We start from the raw sequence: 24988 nt of genomic DNA, 5'->3' as shown, positions 1-24988 counted from the left end.
TTTGGGACCACTCACAAAGTTTCCAAGACCTTCTAACAGCATTTTCCCTTTGCTTTTAATGTCATTGTTTCTGTAGAGCCAGCCAGAGACCCTCAGTCTCTACTGTAAAAAACATGGTTGTGAATACTTCATCTTAGGTTAGGACTTGACTTTGATCCAGATTGTCTGATTCCACCTGGCTTTATATCACTTTGTAGAGTCATAACATAATGTGGTGTTAAGTTGTGAGCTAAGCTAAGCTGCCTTGTGTCACATCTGCTGAAGTATCTGAGAACACCCCAGGATATCTTTTGAAGCTCTGCATGTATGCAATAACTTATTCATTTACTATTAGTGTCTTATACCTCGGCTCAGGTCTGTCCATTAGACAGGGTGAATATCGTTTTGCTCTTGGCATGCGCTCTGAGCTGAAGAAGCTGACAGTTACACAAAACTGAAAGTTTGCACTTGTCTGCCTTTGGCTCTCGAATGAAGTACGGTTTAGATCTCTCAAGCTGTAGAGCATGCGCACTCTCTGTCTGAGGTGACTCTGGTTAGAAGGACCCTGATGTTTTTTTCCCAGCTCTCTGCATGTTTGGAGTTTCACAGCTCTGACACACTGCTGTTTGTATGAGGACTGCAGCCTGATAGCGTGCAGGCTTCACCAAGAGATATTTAAATGCCTGTAAGACTCCTCCAAAAGTATAGCATAAAGAACTTAAAAGACGGCAGAGTAACAAACATCTATGTGCCTGCCTGTGCTCTGGGTGATCTACCACTGTGAGAGCCTGCTGGTTTCTGTCCATACTTATTTTGTTGTTAGTATAACTTGTTTTTCAATCAGAGGTTCCACTTGAGTGGAGAGTACAGGTTTTCTTTCACTTGCCAACCCTGTTGGTTGTTCTCTTAATTTCAGGAGCTACAAAGATCCATATTAAATCAGATTGAAGTATGTAAACAATTGGAACACCTGGATGGTTCAGCAAGAGATGAATTTAATCCATTAGATCTGCAAGCTGCGAGTAAAATTAGGATTTACTATCAAAATCAATTTGAAGAAATGAGCCATAAAATGCAGATACGCGAGACAGTCCTTAAAGATCTGGAAGCTTTTATGGCCTCATTGAGGAAGATTCAGTCTTCAATCAAATGTCTGTCAGATCCCCCAGGTCAACCTGAAATACAGGGAAATGCGTTGAGAGAGGTTGTGCAAGAGGTCGCTCATATGGCAGAGGAGGCTAAATGTTTGGATGAACGCTTGAAAACAGTTGATATCTGTTTAGAAGATGCTGAATGTGGGAGGAAGACTTCCTGTGAAAAAGTTGTTCGAACTTTATCTGAAGAGCTAAATGTGACTTATGAGCCCTCAAGTGAACAGATGCTTACAGAAGAAAAGGACTTATACAAGATTTTTTCCACAAAAAATGGTGAACTCCTTAAAAACATTCAGGATCTACGTGACAGAATTAACAAAATAGGCTTGAAAGATCCAACAATTCCAGCTATTCAACAAAGGTGAATTCTCTTTTAAAGCTCTTTTAATTTCATCATGCCAGTGAACTCAGAGGCCTTGTGGTCCCTTCTCAGCAGAGCACTGAAACCTGCGTGTATCTTGAAGTATCTGTGGAGCACTGAAAGAAGTTGCAAACTTACATTTTGTTTGCCAGGAGATTGATTATTATGATCTTAGTTTTCAGTAAGAAATAGAGTTTCAGTTTCAAATAGAGTTTCACACCTGCAGTGTAGAAGCCTTGTGTTATTTTATTGCCTCTTGAGAAAGCCACTAACGTGATTTATACGTCTCTGATACTGTTTCAGACGAGCTCTCTGCAGCCTTGCAAAGGATAAATAAACAATTCACTGCTGTTTTTCTAGAGGAAAAGGAGAGGGTAGAGGAGCTTATAAGCTGCGACCATTTTTTAAGTTGTGAAATCCCACGCTATGGCATAGCTTCCTTTCTTGGACCATATTTTAAGATAGACAGAATGCAGTTACTTCTTAATACAAAATGACTCACTGTGTTCATACGGACTCTATTAGTGTTTAGGAATTTGGATTACTTTCTGAAAGGGCTTAGGTGAGCATAGCTCGTCTGAAGGACTGTGTCAAATTACACAAACTGAATAGCAAATTAAACTTTTAATTATGTCATTTAGTGTAGTCAGGGTGAATTTCTAGGAAACTTAATAATTGCACCGGGGAAGAAAATCAAAGACTTTAATACAAGGCTGGTTTTCTTTTCTTTTTTTTTTTTTTTCTAATAAAGGATAAAATCATTGACAGAATTGGAAAAGGAATTGGATTGTGCTGCTGTTGAAATGAAACCTATGCGAGAGATTGCTAATAAGCTCCCACACATCAAAGAGGAGAAAGCAGAGGAAGCAAATGAACAATGCAAACATACAGAGACATTATGGGAGGATACAAAACTCTTGCTTGCTGAATGGTAAGGAGAAAAACTACATTCTAAAGTGATATTGTACGAGTAAGAAGTTTGCTTGTGAAATGAAACAGTAAAAAAGCCTTAGACCGTACGTTAAAGTTGCTGTTGAGATGGTATAAAGTATCGTAAAGCCAAGAATTGCACGTAGAAGTTTGCAGACAAAGCTCATGAATTTTGTGTATTTTAGGACATCACAGTCCCATCCTCTAGCAGGTATGTAGTGATGTGTTGGACTTCATTGGTATCAAAAAGAAAAGCGTGTCTGCTGCTGGGAATGATGTGTCTTCTACATTTGCTGTTAATCTCATGCCAGCACATTCAAAAAGAAAAGTCAAACTGAAATAAATGGAAGAAGACAGCTGGGTAAAAAGAGAGTCTGTTATGCAGGAAAAGACTAAAGGAGCTTGGTTTGATAAGCCTGAGAGAATGAAGGCTGGGAAAGGCTATGGTTGATGACCCATCCATCCTTCTCTTATGGGTTTTAAAGGTGCCCTTATGCTTTGCATGGCCTGGCATAGTTCTGGTTAATCCTCCTAGGAGTCGGAGGGAGTAATCTGGTTTTGTATCCCACTGCAGACTGGGCTAAGGTGGTATTACCCACTGTCCACGACTCAACCTGTTGTGGTACCTGCTGCACGTTGTATTTCAGTTAGCTGGTGACTGAGCTCATCTTTCATGGGAGGAGTATCGTATAAACGTGAGCTGCTCAGGTCACATCATGGCTAAATGTGAATCAGAGGCATAGGATAGTGAAGGGCATTTCTGCTTCCAAAACCTGTCCAAATACCACACTAGATATCACTCAGTATTGCAGGGTTTATGACTATCACAGTTTATCCCCCCTTGTCTCTCTTCTAAACATAAGTAATCAAACTCCCTACATGTTTGAATATAGGAGAAGGAAGCAGGCAAGAGGTTGAGGCTGCTGCTTAATGCTTAGGCCATAAATAATGCATCTCTTTTTAATAGCCAGGAGCAGTGTGCAAGGGCTCTGGAGCTCCTGAAGCAATATCAAAGCTGCAAAACTAGTCTGACCAGCATCATCCAGAAACAGGAGATTGTGCTTTCACAACAAACTTCTTACATGGGGAAGGAGAATTTGAACAGACTAATAAAAAAGGTGAGTAATAAGAACTTGCTGAAAAGGAAAGAAGAGCCTTAACTGGAAGTGTTTGGGTGTAGGGTTGCCCTTGCACACACAGCCTTCGGGGCAAAAGTTAAGACCTTGCTTTCATTTTGGCTTCCAAAATACATTTAGGGACCATACCCTGGTTTTGTTTTTTGTTGATACCTTGCTTTGCTTCGTGAATCGAGGTCTTGTTAAAGGGGAGGGATTAAACAAAAAAAAAGAAAAAAATACACAAAGGAAAACTGTGATCTAGTTTCAAAATAAGGTGAAATCCTGTCCTACCAAAACCAAATGTTGAAATTAGCTATATTCACCCGTACCCTTTACCATATGTCTATATTTCCTACTGAGTTAAAAATGTTAAAGTGGGTAGTTTGTAAATATGCAAAAATAGAAAATTCATTTGTAACTAAGAAGATATTTTAAAATTGTAATCAAAAATAATGGAACTTTTTGGGGCTGCTTGTTTCTCTGCTGTCACTGTAGCTTATAACCAAGAATTTAGAACCGTATCCTTCCTTGCTCGTGTCACTGGGTTCCAGTCAGGGCTGCAGGGTTTGTCTGCGCTGTGCAGTGTCAAGATCTTCGCCTAGCCCCGAGCCAGAAGGATGAGGAACAGGAGCCGTAAGGCTGCGTCAGCATGAAACATCTGCTTAGAGACTGGACCATGACAATCTGCCTCACAGGCTGCAGCTTGTGTACCTCACTGTATGTCACTGCCACCATGCTCAGAGGTGGCTTGGGGATTGGCAGCATGATGCTGACTTGAGGTGTGGGCTTCTGGAAGCCTAAATGGTTTTGACTGGGCTGATGAGACACTATGTCCTTGAGCTGGTTGCATTTGCCCTCTACCCTCACGCTGACTTTGCTGACCAAACTACGTAGCAGTTAGAAGTGATAGCAACATAGTTTGGTATTTCTTCTCTGTTACAAGCCTACTCAGAGAACAGACCCTCTGTGTAAGAGCCATGGCCTCTGTAACCAACGTTTGCTCCATGCTGTGGGAGTTAAGCATTTCCAGTAGCTTCTACTTTAGCTGATGAGGCTGAACAAACAGGAGCTGCAGGACAAGCCCTCATTTAGTCTAAAGTTTATCCCTTTTTCAGCCAAAAATTTGACAGCCAGATACATCCTTCTTGGCTAAATGAATACAACCACTGGACATGGTTGTCCACAGCTAACGGATTAGCGAACAGCAGTGTATCTACTGTGATTTTTTTTACCATACAGGTTTCACATTTCCTGGCTAGGTGATGTGACAGGTCATTCAGATCCTATTTAGGATTTCCAACGAAGCATCACCCGTATCGTTCAGGAACATTTGCTCTTAGGGAAGTGCCTGGGATGATTAAATTTAAGAACAGATGTTAGTGGTTTCTTCTCTCGTGCAATGGGACTGTGTCCTTGTGTGCTACCCCTCTCCAGCTGAGACAGGGTCTTTCTTTGGTTTCACCAGTAAAATCTCTGGCACCTCGCATCAGTCAGTCTCCGGGTGCAGGTAAATTGTCTGCGTACCCTGGCCCCTGCTTGTATGGAGACCCCTCACTTGTAGCAACCCTTCCTCTTCACCTTGAGTTTTGTGACTTTCTCAGAATTGTGGTCTGCAGTAGCTGCGGCACGGTAGGAAGCATATCCTTGAGTGCTGGTGATATGATATTTATGATGATATAAAATAATAACGGAGAGGATCGTCTGCCTTGTTCTGGTTTGCGAGTGCTGCTCTGCCATCCCTCCCCTTATTTCAGTGGCTGGCAGTACCTACATGACAAAAAGATGTAATGCTTGTCTCTGGGAGGTAAGGAGAGCTTTTAATATCAAACTGCTTAACACTAGAGGTCAGTGTTTCTTTTCCAGGGAGCTTCTGTGTTGTTTGTAAACACTGGCATTACAGTTAAGCACAAAGAAACAGTCTATTGTTTAACGAGCAAGTAGGAAAACGAGACATTTCAGCGTTTCAAAACGCAGGGATCAGAATGCCAAGTCTTATGCTTTAGAGTTGTAACAGTGTCTCAGATGATTATTAAATTGTGCATTGTTTATTTCTGTAACCAAGGACATACAATCCCCTTCGATCTTACATTTACGATTTTTAAAGTAAACTGGTTTTGACTCTCTTGCTTAGAAATATGTTATCCATGGTTCCCACTCAGCTGTTTTTGCAGCCAGTGACAGAATGATATGGATTTCTAACAGGGAAATGTTGCCATCAGCATGACAGGGATATAACAACACAAGATATATTCCTAGTCTCATCATATTACATAAAATAGACTATTTTGTGTGATGCTGTTGTTTCTCTAAACTGAAAAGGACAGCACATCGCTTAAAAATATTTTGTTGGATAAACAGTCATAAGTAAACATACTTATAAATATCCTTTTGGTCTTTTTCACAGATTGAAGAAGCAAAAGAGGAATTTAATGATCACTCTGAAGATGTAGACAAAATAAATCAGATCTGTAAAAACCTTCAGTTCCAGCTCAATAAAATGAGAAGCTTTGAGGAGCCTCCATTCGAGAATGAGGCAAACATTATTGTGGACAGATGGCTGGATGTATGTAAAAAGTAAATTATCAGTGTGGTCTTGTCTGTTATGCATTGTAGTAATTGATTCTGACGCTTGTATAATATTTGGAATAAATTAAGTGCAATACGGCAAAGATTTTTAAGAGAAGCGTTTACGGGAGCAAAGATTGCAGAATGTCTATGGTGTATTGTTTCTGATTTCTCTCAGGTAGTTTATATTATGGATATTCCTAGACAGTAAATAGTTCTAGGAAATGCAGAAAGGCAATATTTGTGCTTTCTGCGTAGTTCTGTAAGCTTCTGTAGCAACTTCTGTGGATTTACACTTTGGAGACAATCTGGAGAATTACTGTGTTGGTGCTTTTGTTGGGAAATGTTTGCCACTGCCGATCTAAACAGTGCATCAATACTGAGATTAGATGGTATTTACTTCGAGTAGATAAACATTAATGAGCAAGGCTCCTTCCTAAACCTGCCTTAAAACTGGCAAGCTGCTGTTGTGATTGGTATGTTTGGCGACATGTGTGACAGGGATTTAAATATCTTCTCCGTGACCAGTTCACTGTGAAGAGACATGAGATTTTTTTTTTCCCCCTTGCCGCACTTGTTGTTTTTGTGGGTGGTTTCATCTCGCTCAGATTTTATTCTGCTGCATTTGCTTTTGGAATATAATTCAAGGTTTTTGAAATCCGTGTGTGTGTTCTGTATTTGAATCTCGTGGTAGATAAATGAAAAGACTGAAAACTACTGTGATAATTTGGGAAGAGCTCAGGCGCTGTGGGACAAACTTCTTAGTTTATCTGACACAATTGACGCTTGGGCAAGTGCAGAACTTAAGAATGCAGAGAACCATTGTCGGACTGAAGAGGACCTTATGCAGCTGAAGGTAAATTTGAATGGAATTTTTTTTGCCCTTAACTTATACTGTAGTGGTATGGACTTTGGGCGATAAACACACGTATCACATAGGAATATCAGCACCGCAAAAGCAGGTGAAGTTGTAGCATTTGCAATTGCATCTGCATAGATAGTTTCGCTTAAGGTATAGCATAATGTATTAGGGATACGGGTCTTGGAAACTAATAAATAGGTGGCCTGTATGTGTACTAAATTGTTTTAAATTAATATGACACTGCAAATGCTGCTTTAGACAACAAAAGCCTCCTCACTTCTTTGTGCTGTACAAACATATAGCAAAGAGAAGGCCTGGAAAGTGTGTAGTCTAAGGTACAGTGTTGCGTGTATTTCTTTGTGCCTCGAGAGAATAAAGAAAAGAGTGTGAATAGGCTATTGATTAGTTCTAGTTAGGAATTTTGTATCAGTAAAGATAGTGGGGCTGCAGGAGTGGTTTGGCAATGCACAGTTCAAGAAGAGGTTGCAGAAGTGGCTAATTTACTCCTGCAGTCCTTGTCCCGGTGTGCTCCCCAGCGTAACTTAATGGAGCCTCAATAGTAGCTGAGTGGGAAGGGTCTCCAGGGGCTGCATGCAGGCAGACGTCAGCAGAGCTTGGGCTGCCTGTGCCCTTTTCTCACAGATTGTAGCATTGACTCTCAGTAGAGTATAAAAACACATATACTGGCTCTATCCTTTTGAGGAACTTCACATACAAGGGTAAATGTTTTCATTTCTAGTCTTAGGTCCATATCTATCAGCTGGGCTGCTTCTTAATAATTCTATGATTCATTGTAGTTACAGCCAGTGCCTACTAAACAAAAATAATTTCCTTCTTCAGTGGATTTGAGACATAAATATATCTCATATCTACTTGTTTGAAGATACGCAAGCATTTTTTTTTTCTCACTGCTTAACATGCCTTAAGTGCCCTAATTTTTATTGTCCTTATTTGCAGCTTTACTGTTACTATTGGCATTGCTTATTTGTTTTAATTCGTAGAGATGTAAAAAGCCAGGGTGTTCCTTGAAGACAGATCTTTCCACTGAGACAGCAGTACGCACACTCTGCAATGGTGGATATTTTATTATTGCCTTTATTACTAGAATTTACCTGGAGCGAGGGCTCCAGTAAAAATGTGCCAGCTGGCAACCTTATCTTAAGAGCCATTTAGTTACCTGGAAACTGCTCAATCCTGGTGTAATGTGACCATACCCCCAACAAGCCTCTCTAATTGTGTTTTGGAGATGACTGTACTAAGGTTACTCCACTGCTTCCACATGAGAGGGTAATTATCGACAGGGAAAGGAGGAGAGGGTAAAGGAGAGACAAATTCTCTTTCCCACAAGCTACTATAAAAGTGGAATAGGAGGAGAGAAAACTGAACTCAGTGAGTTGGTATGTTTGTAAAATGATTTAATGTGCAGAGGGTGTCAGATTTAATTTAATTTATCAATTTATTATCTCTACATTAATGTTAATTACACAACACCCCCCCCAACTATTGTAATATATGCATCATCACATCGAGTTGAAACCTTTGTGTCCACCCAGCTAAGCACCAGTGCCTGGGGTTTCCAGAACCCTGTCGCAGATGAACTGAGTAATCGATCATTTCACTGTCCATTTAGAGATGGTTTCAGTATCAGTAGCGTGAGAGAAGTTCTACTTTCCCCAGTAATCAGTATGGACTTTTTTAAGGGCTGCAGTGGATGAATGAGTTTTGGTTTTTGCAGAGACTACAGAGGAATACCTTGTCCTGGAGGAGTTTGGAATATTGATTTGGGAACATGAGACAATATGACTTATTTTGATGTTTCCTCAGTTGAAGCTGATATTTTACTTTCACATTACTGGCCTGTTAAATGCATTAAAATGAGTAGGCGTCTCATACAGATGATTTACATTTAAAAAGTGGATACCACGTCTGTTGTATTTTATCACATCCCTCCTGAGGGGGATGTGAACATCAGGTTGCCAGTTCTTGACTTTAACTCTATAATATCTGAGAGAATTCCTTTTTAATAGAAACAGCAAGAAATAAATACAAGATTAAGATTATTTTCCTGCAAATTTACTTGGGTTAATATAGAACTAAAATAATCAAGATCATTATGTTTATGCTAGATTGGCATTAACAGCTGCTTTGCCTGAGAAACATAGAGCGTTTCAGACTGTAATACAAAATAGAAGTCTAAATTGCTAAAGTAAAAATTAGAAAATAGTCCAGTTGTGGGACCTATATATGCCAAAATGCAGAACCAAAACACAAGTAGTACAATTTTGTCACAGAGAAATTTAATGTGGGGTAAACACAGTTACGAATGTGTTTTTTCCACCTTTAGGCATGCTTACGAGTTCAAGAGCAGAAGCTCCAGAAATTTGACAACACAGTAGCTGAGATAGAAGAACTTCTGAACAGTAATGAAACTCCACTGGAGCTACAGGTATGAAAAGGCTTTTACAGCTGATAATGGCAGTACTTATTACTACAGCCTTACTTCTGCCCTTGTCTTTGCCACTATCATTTCTTGGTTTGATGTAAGTCTGCTCAAAGAAAATTGGAGGTATATTTTTGGCTATTAGCAGAGATATTTTGTTTGTTGTCTTGCTCATGCTGTTAGAACCAAGCCTGTCATTTTAAATGCAGAGGCCTCTCTCAGTCCTGTGTCTTTTAGGGACTTAGATCTGATGCAGCTGTTCTGCAGTCCTGCTCAAGGAGGACATTATCAGTGATATCTAGATCTTAGCTACTGGCAAAGGACAAGGCACAGTGAACCTCGTCATCCCTTTGGGGATTCCAGCAACTCAGCACGTGACTGTCAGTTTTAAATTGTACCTTCACCCGGGTATGGTGTAATGTAGCTTGGTAGCATGCAGCTATTTGCATAGAGTAGTGTTTATTGTGATGTTTTCCTTTGGGATATCACAAAGATCTTTATCTTTTTGTATTAACTTCGCACAGCAAGAAATAAATCCTTCTCCACTGTTTGAGACCATGTTAGCCTGCCTTGATCCTATACCGGTTCCCTAAGCATCCACTCCCAGTGTCTGTCAGATGCACCTTGAGCTTGACCTGGTTTGGCTATTTTGTGTGTTTATCCTCAGCAGGCAGTGAACTCAGAGGAGTTTCACTGGGTAAAGTGTTCTAAGGAGCTTAGGAAAGGACTCAGCGACCTTCTACTGTGAACGCTGTGCTCCTTGGGAGCACCAGACACGTGAGTCCTCTGTGGTGATGGTTCACTATGTGATCATGATCCGACTGAGCTGCTGTCTCATGCAAATCTGTGGAAGCTTTAACGATAAGGTTAGGGACCCATTGTTCCTTAGTGACTAGTCTTGAGCCAGAGCTCCCTAATTCTCTGCTGACCTTGCTGCCTCTCTTTGGATCGGTGTGGGGAATTTGCTTTGGTGAGATCATTACAGGCAGAAGTGTCACACAGAGAGCTGGCACCCTCTTTTGCCTGATAGCTGCAGCACATGTAAGGCATTTATCCAGCTGAGAGTAGACACTGGAGCAGACTGACAAGACAACTTGTTAGTAAAGCAGCACCAGCAAAAGCATTGCTAATAAAGCTGAGCTGAGATAATTTTTACTCAGAAGAGCAGGGCTTAAATACTGTTATTTTTCAACTCGTGGAGGTAAAGAAACTGGAACAAACTGTGATTGAAGCATCTGGGCTTCAGATAATTTCATTGTTTTGTATGTCTAGCATGGAGTTCTGTAATATTCTAGAAAATTGATACAGTATAATTTCTTACTCATGTTTATTTCCAATTTTAAGGTCATTAGAACATCTGTTGTGCAAAAAATGGAGCTAGTAAAAGAGCTGTTGTCGACGAAGCAGGGGACCAGTGAACTCAGCGTGAATACAGCAGAACTGAAAGGAGACCTTGATCTGGCCAAGACACAGATTGGAATGACTGAATCACTTTTGAAAGCTTTATCTCCTTCTGACACCTTAGAGATCTTTACTAAATTAGAGGTAGAACGCCACAAATGATGCACCTTTTATAATTTTATTAATTTCTCTCCTAGTCAAGTCTTCATAAGTGCTTCACCTGTGTATGTTGTAAACTACTGGAATATTTCCTTAAGCTGTCAAAAGAGTGGCATACATGAAAAGCCTGTTTTCACTGGCTGTTAGCAAGTGTAGTTTGTTAACCCTTGCAGCTATTGGATATGGATAGTGGTAGGCACAACAACACAATACCACCCAAGAGATGTTGAAGCAGGAGTTGAAGGTCCTGGGTTGTGTCTTTTCCAAGACTGGGTAATATACAGAGGTTGTCTTTGTGCCGCCTGAGCCTGCCTGCAAGGGGAGCTCCCAGCAGGCAATTTCAGCCAACTTTCCCTCTTCTTTGCAAGAGGGAGAGAGGTGAAGAGCTGCTTCCTGCTTGAGGGCTCAAGGCTGGCAAGATTAAAACCTCCTATTGTGCTGCAAGTGAATTATGCACATTCTGGATGTCAGACCTCTGGTGCTTGGGGCAGTGAACTCACAGGCATTGTGGGAAAGGTATAACTTTTAATTAATTCTTCCAGCTCCCTCTAAGTTCTCTTTCAACCTGCAGGGATCTGACATACATGATAAGCCATTTAGGCTGCCTATGGCAGCCAGGGCATTATAGCTTCTAGGTGTAGGATGCACTGGAGCATACTGTATTACTGTGCACTTCAAATATCTGTTTTCTGTGATGACAAAATGTGCATGAGTTAATCTACATGTGATTATGTATGCATACAGATGCATACACACTGCTCTAGAAGAATTTAGTATTTATCGCCAAATCACGGAATGGTCAGGGTTGGAAGGGACTTCTGGAGATTATCCAGTCCAACTCCCCTGCTAAAGGAGATTCACCTACAACAGGTTACACAGGAATGTTTCCAGGCAGGTTTTGAGTATCTCGAGAGAAGGAGATTACACAACCTCCCTGGCCAGTCTGTTCCAGTGCTTTGTCAACCTGTTGACACATATACCTACCTGTTATATCTACCTATTGATTGCCGTGTTAATGTAGGTTAAGAAGTTATTTGGACACGTAGGCAGGACTAAACCCTTTAGCAAAACTCTTCTTTGTACTAAAGCAGCTCTGTACAGTGAACTTCTGCTTGCACTTCAGATTTTTCTTTTTAACGGTTGTCCTTTTATTTTTAACTTTAGGAGATACACCAGAAAATTCTGCAACAAGAACACGATGTGACATTACTCCAGGAGGAGACGGACTGCCCTGGTGTGGATGAATTAAATAAGCAGCTTAAATGTGTAACTGATTTATTTAATAAGAAGAAACATGTGTTTCAAGATCACTTTATTGGTGTTATGAACCGTAAGCAAACACATTTCACATTTATGTAGCTTATAGGTCTATATTGAAAATCATAATCATTTAAAGGTTGTACAATTAGTTTATTATTGTTTTGGTGTCTGAAACTACTTCAGTATCTCAGACTGCTTCAAGGTTCCGAACTATTTAAAGGTTTGGATAAAAATGGGGTTTGATTCCACCAAACAACTCAATCTGAATCAAAGTGTTTTGTTTCTTATTTTTACATTTAAAAAAATAGGTAAAAGAAGTATAAAGCGTAATTCAGGAATAAATGTCAGAACATCTAATTTAAAAATACAGAAATCAGATGTTTTCTTTTTTCCCCCAATCATTTTTATTTAAGCTTAGTTGTGAGAATGAATAGCATTAATAGTTAATTTTTGGTTTATGCAGACACAGAATGGTGCAGGTGTAGAATTTGGCCCAAAGGTAGTCTCATCTTCAGGTAGTTTTTGGGTAATATTTTTTTTGCGTAGAAATGAGAAAAGTTACCAGTCCAGGTCTTGTTTACTGTAACTGGTCTGTGCCGCTGACTGTCCCTCCCAAGTGAACAACTATGTTTATTATTTTTTCTTACCCAACATCTATTGACATGAACTGCAGCGTTTTCTGTCACATGGTGCGTAGTGAGAAACAGCCTTTGACAGTAGTGTAATTATAATTACGTTAATTTATAACGTAATTATAAATTGTCTGAAACCTTCATGTCAAATAGGATTTTCTTTTCCAGAACACAGTTAACGAAGAAAATTGGAATGTATCTTTTTTTGCAGGTCAGTGCAAAAATTTTAATGACTGGTTTAGCAGCACTCAGCTGTCTTTGAAGGACTGCTTTGACCCCTCGGAAACAAAACCAATACTGGAAGAAAAACTTCAGAGGCTAAAGGTAAAGGATAAAAATGTTTAAGTTTCTAAAGCTGATTCTTCTTGGAGTTTTACTTTTTTACACAGGAGTCTATTATGGCAGTGAATTCACCTACAGTGGTTTTGTAACTTGGGGCTGAATGAACATTCCATATCAGGACAAGGAGTGAAATGCAAATAAGAGTTAAAATGGAGTATCACTGTTCAAGTTCATACATAGTTGGGCGAGTGCGAGACAGGACAGTAGTTAGTGGAAGCCAAGGGACTTTGGCCAAGTACTTTAGTATGCAAAGATGCAGAAAGTCAAATATGTAGAGAGTGAAATGAAATTCTGGCCCCTACAGGACTAAGAGTGGAAAATTTGCGTTCACTATGTTGTAGCCAGGTTTTCACTCTAAGCCAGGCAGAGTCAACAGGAAAGGGATGGAAAAGCCACAAGATCTGCTACAAGCAATCATGTTTAAGCGGCATAAGACGACATAGTGATGTCAGTGCTAGGTTGGAACGCTGCTTGCCTGTTCCTTCTCTGTGTATTTGTGTTGTAAGGAAGAAAATCCAAGTAGTCGTCTTTACTTTCTCCTTATTCTATAAACAGCAACTTTTCCACTTGCAAGTGAGATAGTAAGCAAACTGTGAATTAACACGTATTCCTTTTCGGGAACTGAAATTACCATAGAAAAAGTTGGTGGAGGTAACAGTAGTTGAAGAACTCTTCTAATATTATTATCTATTATAGAACAGCAAATTTGACAAATGCATATTGTGTTTGTGCTCATATTCAGCACTTCTTAATATCCGAAGGCAAAGACAGAGATATCCAAGAGGTTAAAACTTTATTGAATAAAGTGAAGCATTACTTGCCCAAAGCAAGCATTAACCACCTTAACAGCCGTGTGAGAGATCAAGAAGCTGAACTACAAAGATTGATCTCCAAATGTCAGAAACGAGAAAAAGAACTTGATGGTTCTCTCCAGCAACTCAGCAGGTGGGGAACTAATACATCTTCTGACATTTTAATCACAAGCGATATAAAATGATTCATTACTAAACAGCTATAGTGAAAGGCAAACAACCCTGATTTTTATTAAAGATGGTAGTTTGATAAAGGGTAATGGTTGTTTTGTTGTACGCTTCATGTGTTTTTTCACTTTATAGCAGGGTCAGTGTTATATGGGAGTATGTGTTTATGGATAGTTTCATTGACATGAACTGAGATGCTTAAAATAAAGCTTATAATTTGCTTGATCGGGTGCATGATATCTATGTTATTTCATCAGCAAAATACTGCTGTCAGCAGATTAGAGTCTTGTAATCCCTCTCATTTTGACCTGTATCTGTATTTACACTCCCTTTAGCCTTGAAGAAAGCAGCACTGCCTTGGAAGAATGGCTTGCTGCTCAGGAAGAAAGACTAGAAGAAATTAAAAAAGATGAAACAAAACTTGAAAACTTCTGTAAGACATTATTAATGCAGAGGTATTGTTTTCTTTGGTCTCTAAGAACTGTCTTCTAAAGAAGATTGCTCCATGTTGTTACAACAAGTAGATGTTTATTAATTTTTTGTGTTTTTCAGAAAACCATTTGACTCCATGGCTCAGCTAGCAAATTCCTTGAGGGAGGCTGGGCTGACAGAAGATGAAACTATTTTGGAAGCCAGTGATCTTATCAGTAGATTCCAGACACTGATAACGCACATTAGTGAAGCAGCAGAGAATATCGGGAGAGTTCCAGTGGATGGACAAAATTTTGAAGAACTTGCCCAGGATGTTTCTTGCTGTATCAAAAGGCTTGAGGAGGCTGTTAGTAACCTGAGTTTAAAGGAAGGCGAGTTGCCACCAGATGAAAGGATTAATCAGATAAAGGTATTCTGTTAAATGTATTTCTTTTTCCACTTCACAATTCCTCTATCGGCAGATATAGAAGGAAATGATTGATAAGTCAGCACCTCGTAAACGATAATGTCACCGCTAATTGCCTATGGTTTTGTGGCCTGTTTGGGGGAGGGTTATATCTCTTTATTGGTTTGTTTCAGCATAATTTATTACATATATAAGGTGAGATTCTGTGTTGCATCTCTGGGTGGAGCAGCACTAAACTCACAAGGTGCTGGTGGCCATGCACCGTCCTATGGTAGCCTACTTTGGAGGTAGAGAGGGAGGTCAGTAATGTAGCTGGGGCATCTGGAGAGCCCCTGAAAAGCGTGGGGATCTTGGGGTGTCCTGCAGTGCTTTTGTGCTGCTCCAGTGCCTGGAAGGGTCTCTCAGGCCCCAAAGTTATCTTTGGAGTCTCCTCTCTAACTGCTTAGAACACCTTTTAACAGAGTAGCCGGAAATGAGGATCCTGGGATTTACATGTTTCATTCTGCAGAAGGGATAGGATTGTGACAAATATCTCTTCCCAAGATTTGAAGTATTTTTTTTTTGTCAGCACAATATTGCTTTCATTATGTAAAGAGTAATTAATAAATCTCAGCTTCATTATCCCAGACTTTCTAAAACTGGGTGATCTTTATGTGGTATATTGGATAGAGAATTCTTTTGTCTTGAAGAGCAGAGTACAAAAAAATGAATAAAATAATTTGTAATACCTTTTATTCTGTAATCAAAATAGTTATATGTATACTGCTTCTGCTTCTTGTTTAATACAGGAAATCACAGCTCTCAAAGATACAGGAGAGGCCAAAGTACAGAACATGGTAGCTCTAGGAGAAACTTTAATGAGAAATGAGAAAAATAAGAAGCCAGTGGTTCAACAGACTATTTCTGAGCTCCAGGACCAGTGGGAAAGTGCCTGTCAGTTAGCCATTGAATGTAGAAGGTAATGTGGAATTTCTTTTCTTTTACCTACAAAAGTACTTGTATCTCTGCAGTGCTGTGGAGGGGCAGGTCACGGTTCGGCTTGGATGGTCGAGACTGGTGTGTAGCCAAGAGTTGTAAATGGAGTGGCAGGACAGCTGATGGAGTCTGCCCACCTCACCTCAAATTCCCTTTTGATACTAAAGTAGCTCAGCCACTCTTGTTAAATATACATATATATATATATATATATGTGCACTGATTGCCCCTTGTTTCATTAGACTGTGCAGTCAGGGTGCACTGATTTAACAGCACGGTGTGCATGGTCCCCCAGCAGAAGTGAGATCAACCTTTGCACAGATTCGTAGTGCTTCAGAAGAGAGTTTAGGATAAATCCAGGAGGCTGGAATTTATTCAAAGTAGAATTTTTAAAGCCTGGTCTATTCTGACTCAATGAGAGGCTTTCTTGGCTGTGGCAGCTGGTATTGTCAAGTCAGCAGAGACACTTTAGTGTTGCTGACACTGTGGCAAGAGTGTCTGAAAGCCAAACTGATCCTTTAAAACATGTCAAATGATTCCAGGTGTGTCGTATAAACATAAACTGAAGTTCTGATTTTGCACATGGGGATACTTTCAAGATATTTATCTGGTACGATGTCCTTGAACTGTCTTTCAGTAAAATCAGTAGGAACTGATTTATTAATTTATTAATGACTTATTGGAATTGAGCATGTTTGAGAATGTTCCGTTGCCTTCTCTTCTTACTGAACATTCAATACAAGCAGTGCAAGTGGCGTTCAGAAGGAATAGAGCATTGGCTGTATTGGCTCCAACACAGCAGAATGCAGAGCACCTTCTTCACAGTAGGTTGGAGACGGGAGGTAGGGTGCTCAGCACATCTGAAGAGATGGTCAGGACCTTGCAGGATCAGGCCTGTGAATAACACATGCCACACAGTAACAGCAGCAGTGTCAAGCTGGAATATTGAACTTGAACAGGAGTGCTTAATGTATGTGAGACAGTGCTTTATTTGTCATTTGCCAAAACATACAAATCTTGAGGGGGAAAAAGCCAAAACACTTAAGCTTTGCTTTTGTCCTTATTTATCCTGCTGTACTTTACAGAATTATAACCAGACTTTATTTATTTGGATTTGTTTGTGTGGGATTGTATTTTCAGATGTTGACATTTAAGTTCCGTCTGGAAAATATCTGAGCTTCATCGCTAAATGTGAACAACAAATGTTAGTTTTGTGTCAGTGATCATAGTTGCATTTTTGTGTCAGTGATCATAGTTGCATATTTCCTTTGGACAAATGCAACCTGTCCACCTGCAGCAGATCAGCATGCATGCTTATAAAGAAGTTGTCAAGGAAAATAGATTCATAGCTGTATTGGAATTTTTAAACAGAACTTCTGCTGTAAAGAGAAGCAAAAAAATACAGAGCGTGAGCATCATATCTCAGATGCTAGAAACTGTGGGTCTATAGGTTAAGGTTTAAGAAACCTAGTCATTTGTCCTGCATTTATGTCCAGTTCACAGCAATAACTTCAGTGTTTTTTTATTTTCATCACCTTGAAAACTCCAGTCTAAAGCTGATCAGTAATTTAGAACCTGAAGAGAGGTATTCAGTATGCCTAAGTTCATTCTAATGGTTGCCTTGTTCACAATTTGACATTTTCTGGGTAATGAATAAAAAAAAGTTTTGCTACTACTGAACACAATATTTCTTCTTAGTCCTCAAGAGCAACCTAAGTTCAACAGGGAGCAGTATGAGCAAAGCAAAGAACATCTGAGACTGACTCTAACTGAACTGGAGAAACAACAACAGGAGACGGGTTTTGCCCTTCAGCCTAGTTTGCAGGAGAAGCAAGCTCAGCTGGCAAACCTTGCCGACCTCCTACAGAAAGCAGAAGACTTAACTTCACGATTTAATGAATTGAAAAGCCAGGAGGATCACTTACGGGGTCACACTGAGGATCCCTGCTTCTCAGATGCGGAATGGTTGGAATTAAAGCACCAACATGAAAACCTGCTCAGGCAGTTACAGGTTGGAACCTCAGTCTTTTTCCTTGCGAGGTTATTGGTATGTTTGTTGATTGCTGTTCTCGCTGTTTGCCTGTAGTGACATTCAGCTTGCAAGTTTATGAGTAAATCTATGAGTGGTGAAAGTTCATCTGTAGAAGGGCAGAGAATTCTTCTTTCTCTCTTGCTGTTGGAAAAAGAGCGCCAGAAGCCCACATTTTTTACTGCCTTGTACTTTGCAGAGGGATAATTGTTTAAACATATGAGACCAAGGGAAGTGTGAAGAATAACATTTTATACTTGTATAAACAGGTATTATATGAAGTATTTGTTCCTATAATCTCCAAACCATAGTAGGTTTGGTTATTTTCCGCTTTTTGTAAGTTTGAATGGCTTTTTCAGAGTCTATTTTGTTATTACTTCCACCCAGTTTAGTGCTAATTGCTTTTGCACACTGTGTGGCATTCTGCATCTAATCTTTCATGCATTTTGAATAGAAAACATTCCTTTTAGAGGCATGTCCTTATGGAATGGAAACTCTTTGGTTTCCTGCTACTAATGAAGATTTTGTTCATGGCCGAGTCCATGAGGTGCTTGGGACAGGGCAAGATATTTTCTGTCCTCATGTGGTTAGCTGGATATATTATGGAAAATAAATTTTTTTGTGCGCTGCTGACGTCCTAGAAAAGGTGTGACAGTCTGTGGATGTGTTATAGTGGTTTGAGCTAATGTACTGATAATAGAAACTTCTTCGTTTCTAGACCACAGTGCAGACATTGGAAGGTCATGTTCAGGAGCACCAGGAGTTTCAGGATATGGTAGCAGGCCTGAGCACTGAGCTGAGAACTCTCTCTGAGAAGACGGCTGATTGTGAAGGTCCAGCAAGGGAACAAGTGTCAGCTGAGCAAAATGTGTTGAAATCACAGGTATGTTGAAGGTTTGGAGAAAGTGGGTCCATGCCCTATGGACTTGTTGATACCATCACCATAAAGGAGAACTGCTAATGGTGTCGAACTGATAAACTAAGAAACTTTGCTAAAATAGAAAGCATACGTGGTGTTCCTTTTATCAAGATAATTGTAGGCCTAAAACCATTCTTAATGAACTGAATGGACCTTCACTGCCAGCTGAACTGAAGGTAAAATTGTTGTAGCTCAAGCACATAGGCTTCTTCAGTTTGGCTGGTTGTTTTAGTTTTTCCACTGTCTGGGTACAGTGGGGAAGGGGATCATGAAATCTGGTGTTGGTAAGCGCCTTTAAATTAGCCAGAGTGGAAACCTGGAAACCTTAGGAAAATGTCAATGAGTCAAGTTCAGTGCTAAGAAGTATTCTTCATTTGTAAGTAGACATTCTTTAGTACTTTGGCAGAATGGATTTGTAGCTGAGAGCGTAGAGAGCTACTGAAAGCTGAAACCATAGCTCGGATATGGATCATTGCAATTCTCCTTCCTCCAGAATTTTCTATAGTTCTAATAAGTAAAAAGGAATAGGAAAGGGAGAGGTTTGTCTGCTTAGGACTTGGTAAGATCACCATGCACCTCAGAGCATACCGATTATTTTATTGTTGTCATAATGCTGATAGCTTCAGGTGTTCCTTGTTCATAAAAATGACTAACTGAAGTTAGTGGTTTGGTATTTGACTTTCTGTGGCAAATGGGTCTGCATGTACTTTTCAGCATAGTTTGTTGTTCACAACAAATACTTACGATTTTATTGATTTCCTTTAGATCACAGCATTAAGTATATTGAGTGAAGATATTTTTCAATGAAATGTTTTCTTCTTGTTATAGGAACAACAGGCATCTCTTAGTCAATGCAAAGACACGTTAAACAAGATCTTGATTTTAGCAGAAACTATTAAGCAGAACACCTCTTCATCGAGACAGAAGTTTATTAAGGATGAGATTGAAACACTTCAGAGTGAACACAGGAGTGTGGAAGAAAGCCTTGAAAATCTCAAGCAAAAGGAGGAAAATACTTCTAGTGAAGCTCTTGAGTTGAAAGATGAGTTTGGTAATGAAATACAAATGGAAGATAAGGCAGAGACAATGCTAAAGAAAGAGAGAGAGATCACTTCTGATACTCTTGTTGCTGCGGAAGAGAGCCCCACAGCAGTGGAGTTAAAGGAGCCTTTGGAAATGCATAATGTGAGTATATTTGTTGACAGTAATGACAGTGGAAGACTGGTTTAAGAGACATCTGTCTCTCAAATGCCTTTTGTATATTGCATCCTTTTTTTTATGGAAATCAAGCCTTTTTTTTATGGAAATCAAGCCTTCTGTAAATATATGTGTATAAATCAAAGATGTGAAGAACAACTCTCTTAACTTGTTATGACAAGTCTGTAACAAGCCTCTAATGTCTGTCCAAAACTGCAGGTTTCATTTAAACGTGACCTGCATATGGCTTTCTCTTGCACATAATTAGAGCCAGTATCCTTGCTCAGGTCACAAAAGGAATGTATTTTCTCATGTATACATGAAAAAAATTGCACATACACCTCTGCCAAAGAACTTGGAGAGCTTCATTAAAACCAGTAAAATTTGTTTAGAACTGCAGCTCAATATTTGCCCTGGGTTTTTTTTGTAGATAATAATTTGCACCATTTAATGAGAGATTTAATGTTAGAATACGATGTTTCTGGTCACACAGCCAGATTTTCTTTCATATCATTTCTCTTAGGGTCAAGATGTAAATGGAAATATATCAGAGAAAGAGAAGCAAAACAATCCACTTCTGGAGGAGAGCAGTGTATTGTCAGACAGCCCATTACAGGATATCCGTCAAAGCAAGGACACACTGGGGCAGACTGTTCAGGTGCCTGACCACTGTGTTCTAATACATGTCAGTGTCTCAGTGTGTGTATCTGTTCACTAGAATTGAATCTGTAATTCCTTAAAATTTTTACCAGAGACATATTTTCCTTATCTGATTAATGGAGTGATAAATTATGCTCTCCCAGTCATCCCCTCAGCCTATCACGTGTCAAGTGTGCAAGAGATCAATGTGATGGTCTCTGTAACCGCCCAGGGCTTGGACCCACTTTCTCCATGGTGTAAAACCTGTAACGTACCTGTGATTTCAGCAGGCTTTTTGTCACCTGCATGCACAAAGTAGGTAACGTGAGGTCACTAACCTGGAACTGCCGATCTTTAGGGAACCTTGGGACATTGACATTGTAAATGATTTCATGTGTGCAAAGCTAAGGGAATGATTTGGACAACTCCCTCATTGACCTCACCAGTGAGTGATAACAGTAGCTGGGAGAGATGACCATCAAAATATCGTAGCAGAAACCATCTGTACTGGAATTTCTGGAGAAGGAGCAAGATCAGTAGTTAAGAGTTGCCAAATGTGTCTAAGCAGATACTTCTATGACAGTATTAAAAATCATGTGAGCAGTCACTCCTGCTTGATTTGTCAGGAAACTGTGTCATAGGGATTAAGGTCCCAGTATGGCAAACTGATTTGAGCAGGCGTTTCCAAGACACTCTTGAGTTCGGCTTAGCTCAGTCCTTTCCTTCATTCACTAAGCTAAACTAAAGATAGAGTAGGCAGCTTGTGGAGCGGGATGTTCCTTAGTAAACTTAGATTTTTGAACCGTGACTTTTCCTGGTTTTAAATGTTTTGTATTTTTCTAATCAGGGTGAGGCTGATAAAGAGAATCCAGGTATGGACGAACATGATAGGGTCCAAGAGGACTTTCTAGACAGTGCGGTTCACAGTGCTGAAGCAGAACTGGAAAGGTATCGGGATGGTCTTGGTATAGAAGATGATGAAACAAGAAAGGAAACCCATCCAGCAGAGGTAACTGGACATGAGATTACACGAAAGTGATTGAATTTGAGGCTATTTGTATACAGTTTAGTTGTGGTGGGGATGATACTACTAATAAAAAAATAATAAAACGTTTAAGTTAAACAGAGCTATTTTTGTCTGTTGTGCTGTATACTTAGTATGCAATAAGTCTCTGAATCTTTTACTGTATGTTTACAACTGGTATGGAAGGATATTTTTTATTCATTACTATGAACATCCACTGCTGAGGATGTTGCATTCCAAATCACCTGGACATATTGTGAAGTCTTCTTACTGTTTTGCCTGACTATTGTTATTTTGCTCGAGACTCTTTTATTTATTTAGATTTCTTATTTACGTATTTATTTTGAATGTATGAGCCTGCATTTGAAATGTTGTTGGTGCAGCCTGGTACAAGGCCAATTTTAACAAATAAGATCAGTGTCAAGGAGCTGAAGCTATGAGTGGGGAGAGGCTAAGTTTTTGTTGGAGATGAAAAGGTCAACAGAGGTCTCATTGCTGTCATCCCCTCCCTGAAGGAGTGTTTTAGGGAAGACAGAGCCAGACGTTTCTCAGACCTTCGGTTTTAACAAACTGTGTGACATGCTGAAAGCAGTGTGCTTGTGACAAGATGGAGCACAGTGTGCACTCATGAGCTTGCTGAGAACTGGGGTAATTTTGTTCAGTCTGGGTTGTGGGTGGGCTAATTTTGGTGGTTATGCTATCTGACTCGCAGCTGCTAGCTCAGCTATCCCTGCGGCACAGATGGGTTCCCCATGCTGTGCTCTCCACCATAGTCATGCTATAAGGATTTGCCATTCTTTATTTTGTGTAGGTGACTCTTTTCTTTCATCAGTTCCCAAATGATAAATAAACTCAGGCAGAACTTGGAGTCAGCAAATACCTCAGCATGTACATAGAGCAAATTCCAGGGCTACAATAGGAATATCCCACGTGGTAGTTGCCTGGGCATCTAACCACAGACCCTCTGCCTACAATACACGTACCATCTTGGAGCCTCAGGAAAAAGCTAAACCTTTTAAATGCATTCAAAATTGTATCCCAGGGTACACAGCTCCAGGTCCATGCAGAGAAAAATGAAACATGAACAGCGAAGGTCAGAGGAAGAACACTTGCAATCGGCAATTTTTCAAAACCTTTATAGCAAAATTATAGCACTGCTTCTTCTATAATAAATGGTTTCCTTTGCCATAACCTTGCCCACAATAAATTATGAGATGTAATCATGGTTTTCCTTCTTACCTATAATTATGGGCTTAACTTTGTCATCTAAAGCACTGTAACTACTACTCAACAGGTTTGATCAGGGCTTTATCATTATTCATTTCTTTTATTTTTCTTATACTAAAAGGAGAAACCTAGTGATGTCAAGAATCAGTTATATAGAGAAGATGTGGAGCAAGTTCAACAGAGGATGTGCAGAAAAAGTCAAGTCATGATATCTGCGGCAGCTGAGAAAGATGGTCTGGAATCAAAGCCCCTGGTTTCTGTACATGAGGTAATCTGCATTCTGTTATTTCAGGCTGCATTTGTCAGTCACTGATATTTTGTGTCCACGTGGGTTTCAGCTGAAGTTCAGCTGAAGAGACATTAATGTTGTGTCAAAATCATGTTCTGCTTTGTGTCCATCCATAGTAGTTTTGAACTTTATCTGAAGTGCCAGCCACATTGTTTTTCAGTGTACCTATTCAAAAGAGCAATTCTGCCTTTCAGAGCCACTGCAATCAGTCTTCATTGTATGATATTTAGAGTTTCACATTAAGTTGTTAATTAGTACAACTTCTTTCCATGTTGTAATAGTTAGCTGTGATAGTCTTTGCCATCACAGGAAATATCTGGTTTGTGTTGTAGAACACAGGTGCAGAAGTGGTTGTCCAGAAGGAACTGTTCCCTGAACTGCAGGTAAACACTGAATATTTTGAAGAGGAACAAAAGGTCAATGAGCTGAAAAATGAAGTGGCTGAACTGGATATCGTGCTCATAAATGAACAACTAAAAGAGCTGGAGGTATGGAAATTGCACAACCATTCGCCGTTGTTAATGTAGTGATATGCTTACAGAATAATGATTCACTTGGACAAGGCAAAATTGTTGCATATAGTCTTATCTAAGGTTTGACTGCATGATTAGTCAGTTTGTCCACCAGGTAAACCATAAACACTGTGCCTTAATGCAAATATGTCCGTGTAAGTGCAGTAGCAGCCACAGTTAGGATTGCACGAATGCTTCCATGGAGCGCACAGGCATGTGTGCTCGTTTGCATGAGACTGAGCACACATATGTTTTTAGATATCTAAGTATTAACTGTATTTTGTGCTGAAAGATGAAAGTGTTTGAGATCCTCTTTGAATCTTCTCTCTGTGATGGGCTTGATTGCAGAATTTACAAACTGAACTGGAAACATGGAAAACAAAATCTTTGTGTCACAGTCAAGAAGCATTTCCTAATGCAAGAGGATCAAACCAAGCAGAGCTGCAAACCACAGAGCCTGTGGTGCCCTGCTGGGACAGGCTGCTTCAAGAACTAAATGCTGTGAAGGCCCTGAAGCAACAACAGTACTGTTTAATTAATGAGTACCAGAAAAATCTTTCTGCTGCGCAGTCCTCAATGAAAAATTTATCAACAGAGAAAGATAACATAAAAATGTAAGTATAGTTGAGGCTTTCCCTTCATAGGTTTGTCTTACTTTAGCCCTAGTTCCAGGAAGAAAACTAACCCTTACCTCAGCCAAAACCAGGAAAAGAGTACAGAACGAATATAGTCCTGGACTGGATTTTATGCCATACTTCAATAATGCTCAGACAAGAATACAGCCTTTTATCGATCTCATTATTGTTAAGTAGCAGAAGTCTTATTGGCTTTTAAACAGCCTTAAACAGAAGCATTTCTGGCATTTCTCTGCTATTCTTTAGAAACACCTACTGTTTTTTATTTTTAGGCAAAACAAAGAAATGGTTGCTGTGCTAAAACCTACATAAAAGCCATGTCAAAATATTTTTGCAAAAATATAGCAAATGTGAAATATTAATTTTTTTGTAAGGATTCAACAATTCTAATTTTTTTTTTCCTCGGTGAAATATGTCATTGCTCTGAAAATTCACCTTATTTGACAGGAAGAATTCTGTGGCAATAAATACAGTACCAAGTCAGAGGTAACACACCTCTTTTGCTCGCAAAATATTTAGTG

At 39.6% G+C, this 24988-nt stretch overlaps 1 protein-coding gene across 1 annotated transcript in view; it reads left to right on the top strand.

The window, feature by feature from the left end:
- The window catches only part of SYNE2 (spectrin repeat containing nuclear envelope protein 2), a 154919-nt gene that overhangs the window by 30797 nt on the left and 99134 nt on the right, over positions 1 to 24988 (top strand). The window contains exons 28-48 of the mRNA XM_054066775.1: positions 896 to 1494; positions 2246 to 2425; positions 3392 to 3542; positions 5947 to 6105; positions 6802 to 6963; positions 9314 to 9415; positions 10754 to 10954; positions 12134 to 12299; positions 13073 to 13185; positions 13946 to 14148; positions 14519 to 14638; positions 14736 to 15024; positions 15810 to 15979; positions 17695 to 18007; positions 18744 to 18908; positions 19773 to 20129; positions 20665 to 20826; positions 21628 to 21789; positions 23153 to 23299; positions 23653 to 23808; positions 24181 to 24446. Coding sequence (XP_053922750.1) covers positions 896 to 1494; positions 2246 to 2425; positions 3392 to 3542; positions 5947 to 6105; positions 6802 to 6963; positions 9314 to 9415; positions 10754 to 10954; positions 12134 to 12299; positions 13073 to 13185; positions 13946 to 14148; positions 14519 to 14638; positions 14736 to 15024; positions 15810 to 15979; positions 17695 to 18007; positions 18744 to 18908; positions 19773 to 20129; positions 20665 to 20826; positions 21628 to 21789; positions 23153 to 23299; positions 23653 to 23808; positions 24181 to 24446 — 4343 coding nt within the window. The remainder of the gene's footprint in view (positions 1 to 895; positions 1495 to 2245; positions 2426 to 3391; positions 3543 to 5946; positions 6106 to 6801; positions 6964 to 9313; positions 9416 to 10753; positions 10955 to 12133; positions 12300 to 13072; positions 13186 to 13945; positions 14149 to 14518; positions 14639 to 14735; positions 15025 to 15809; positions 15980 to 17694; positions 18008 to 18743; positions 18909 to 19772; positions 20130 to 20664; positions 20827 to 21627; positions 21790 to 23152; positions 23300 to 23652; positions 23809 to 24180; positions 24447 to 24988) is intronic.

Source organism: Cuculus canorus, chromosome 5, assembly GCF_017976375.1.
Source record: "Cuculus canorus isolate bCucCan1 chromosome 5, bCucCan1.pri, whole genome shotgun sequence".
NCBI lineage: Eukaryota > Metazoa > Chordata > Aves > Cuculiformes > Cuculidae > Cuculus > Cuculus canorus.
Note: the sequence above shows the minus strand (reverse complement) of the source record. Positions and strands in the feature narration are given on the sequence as shown.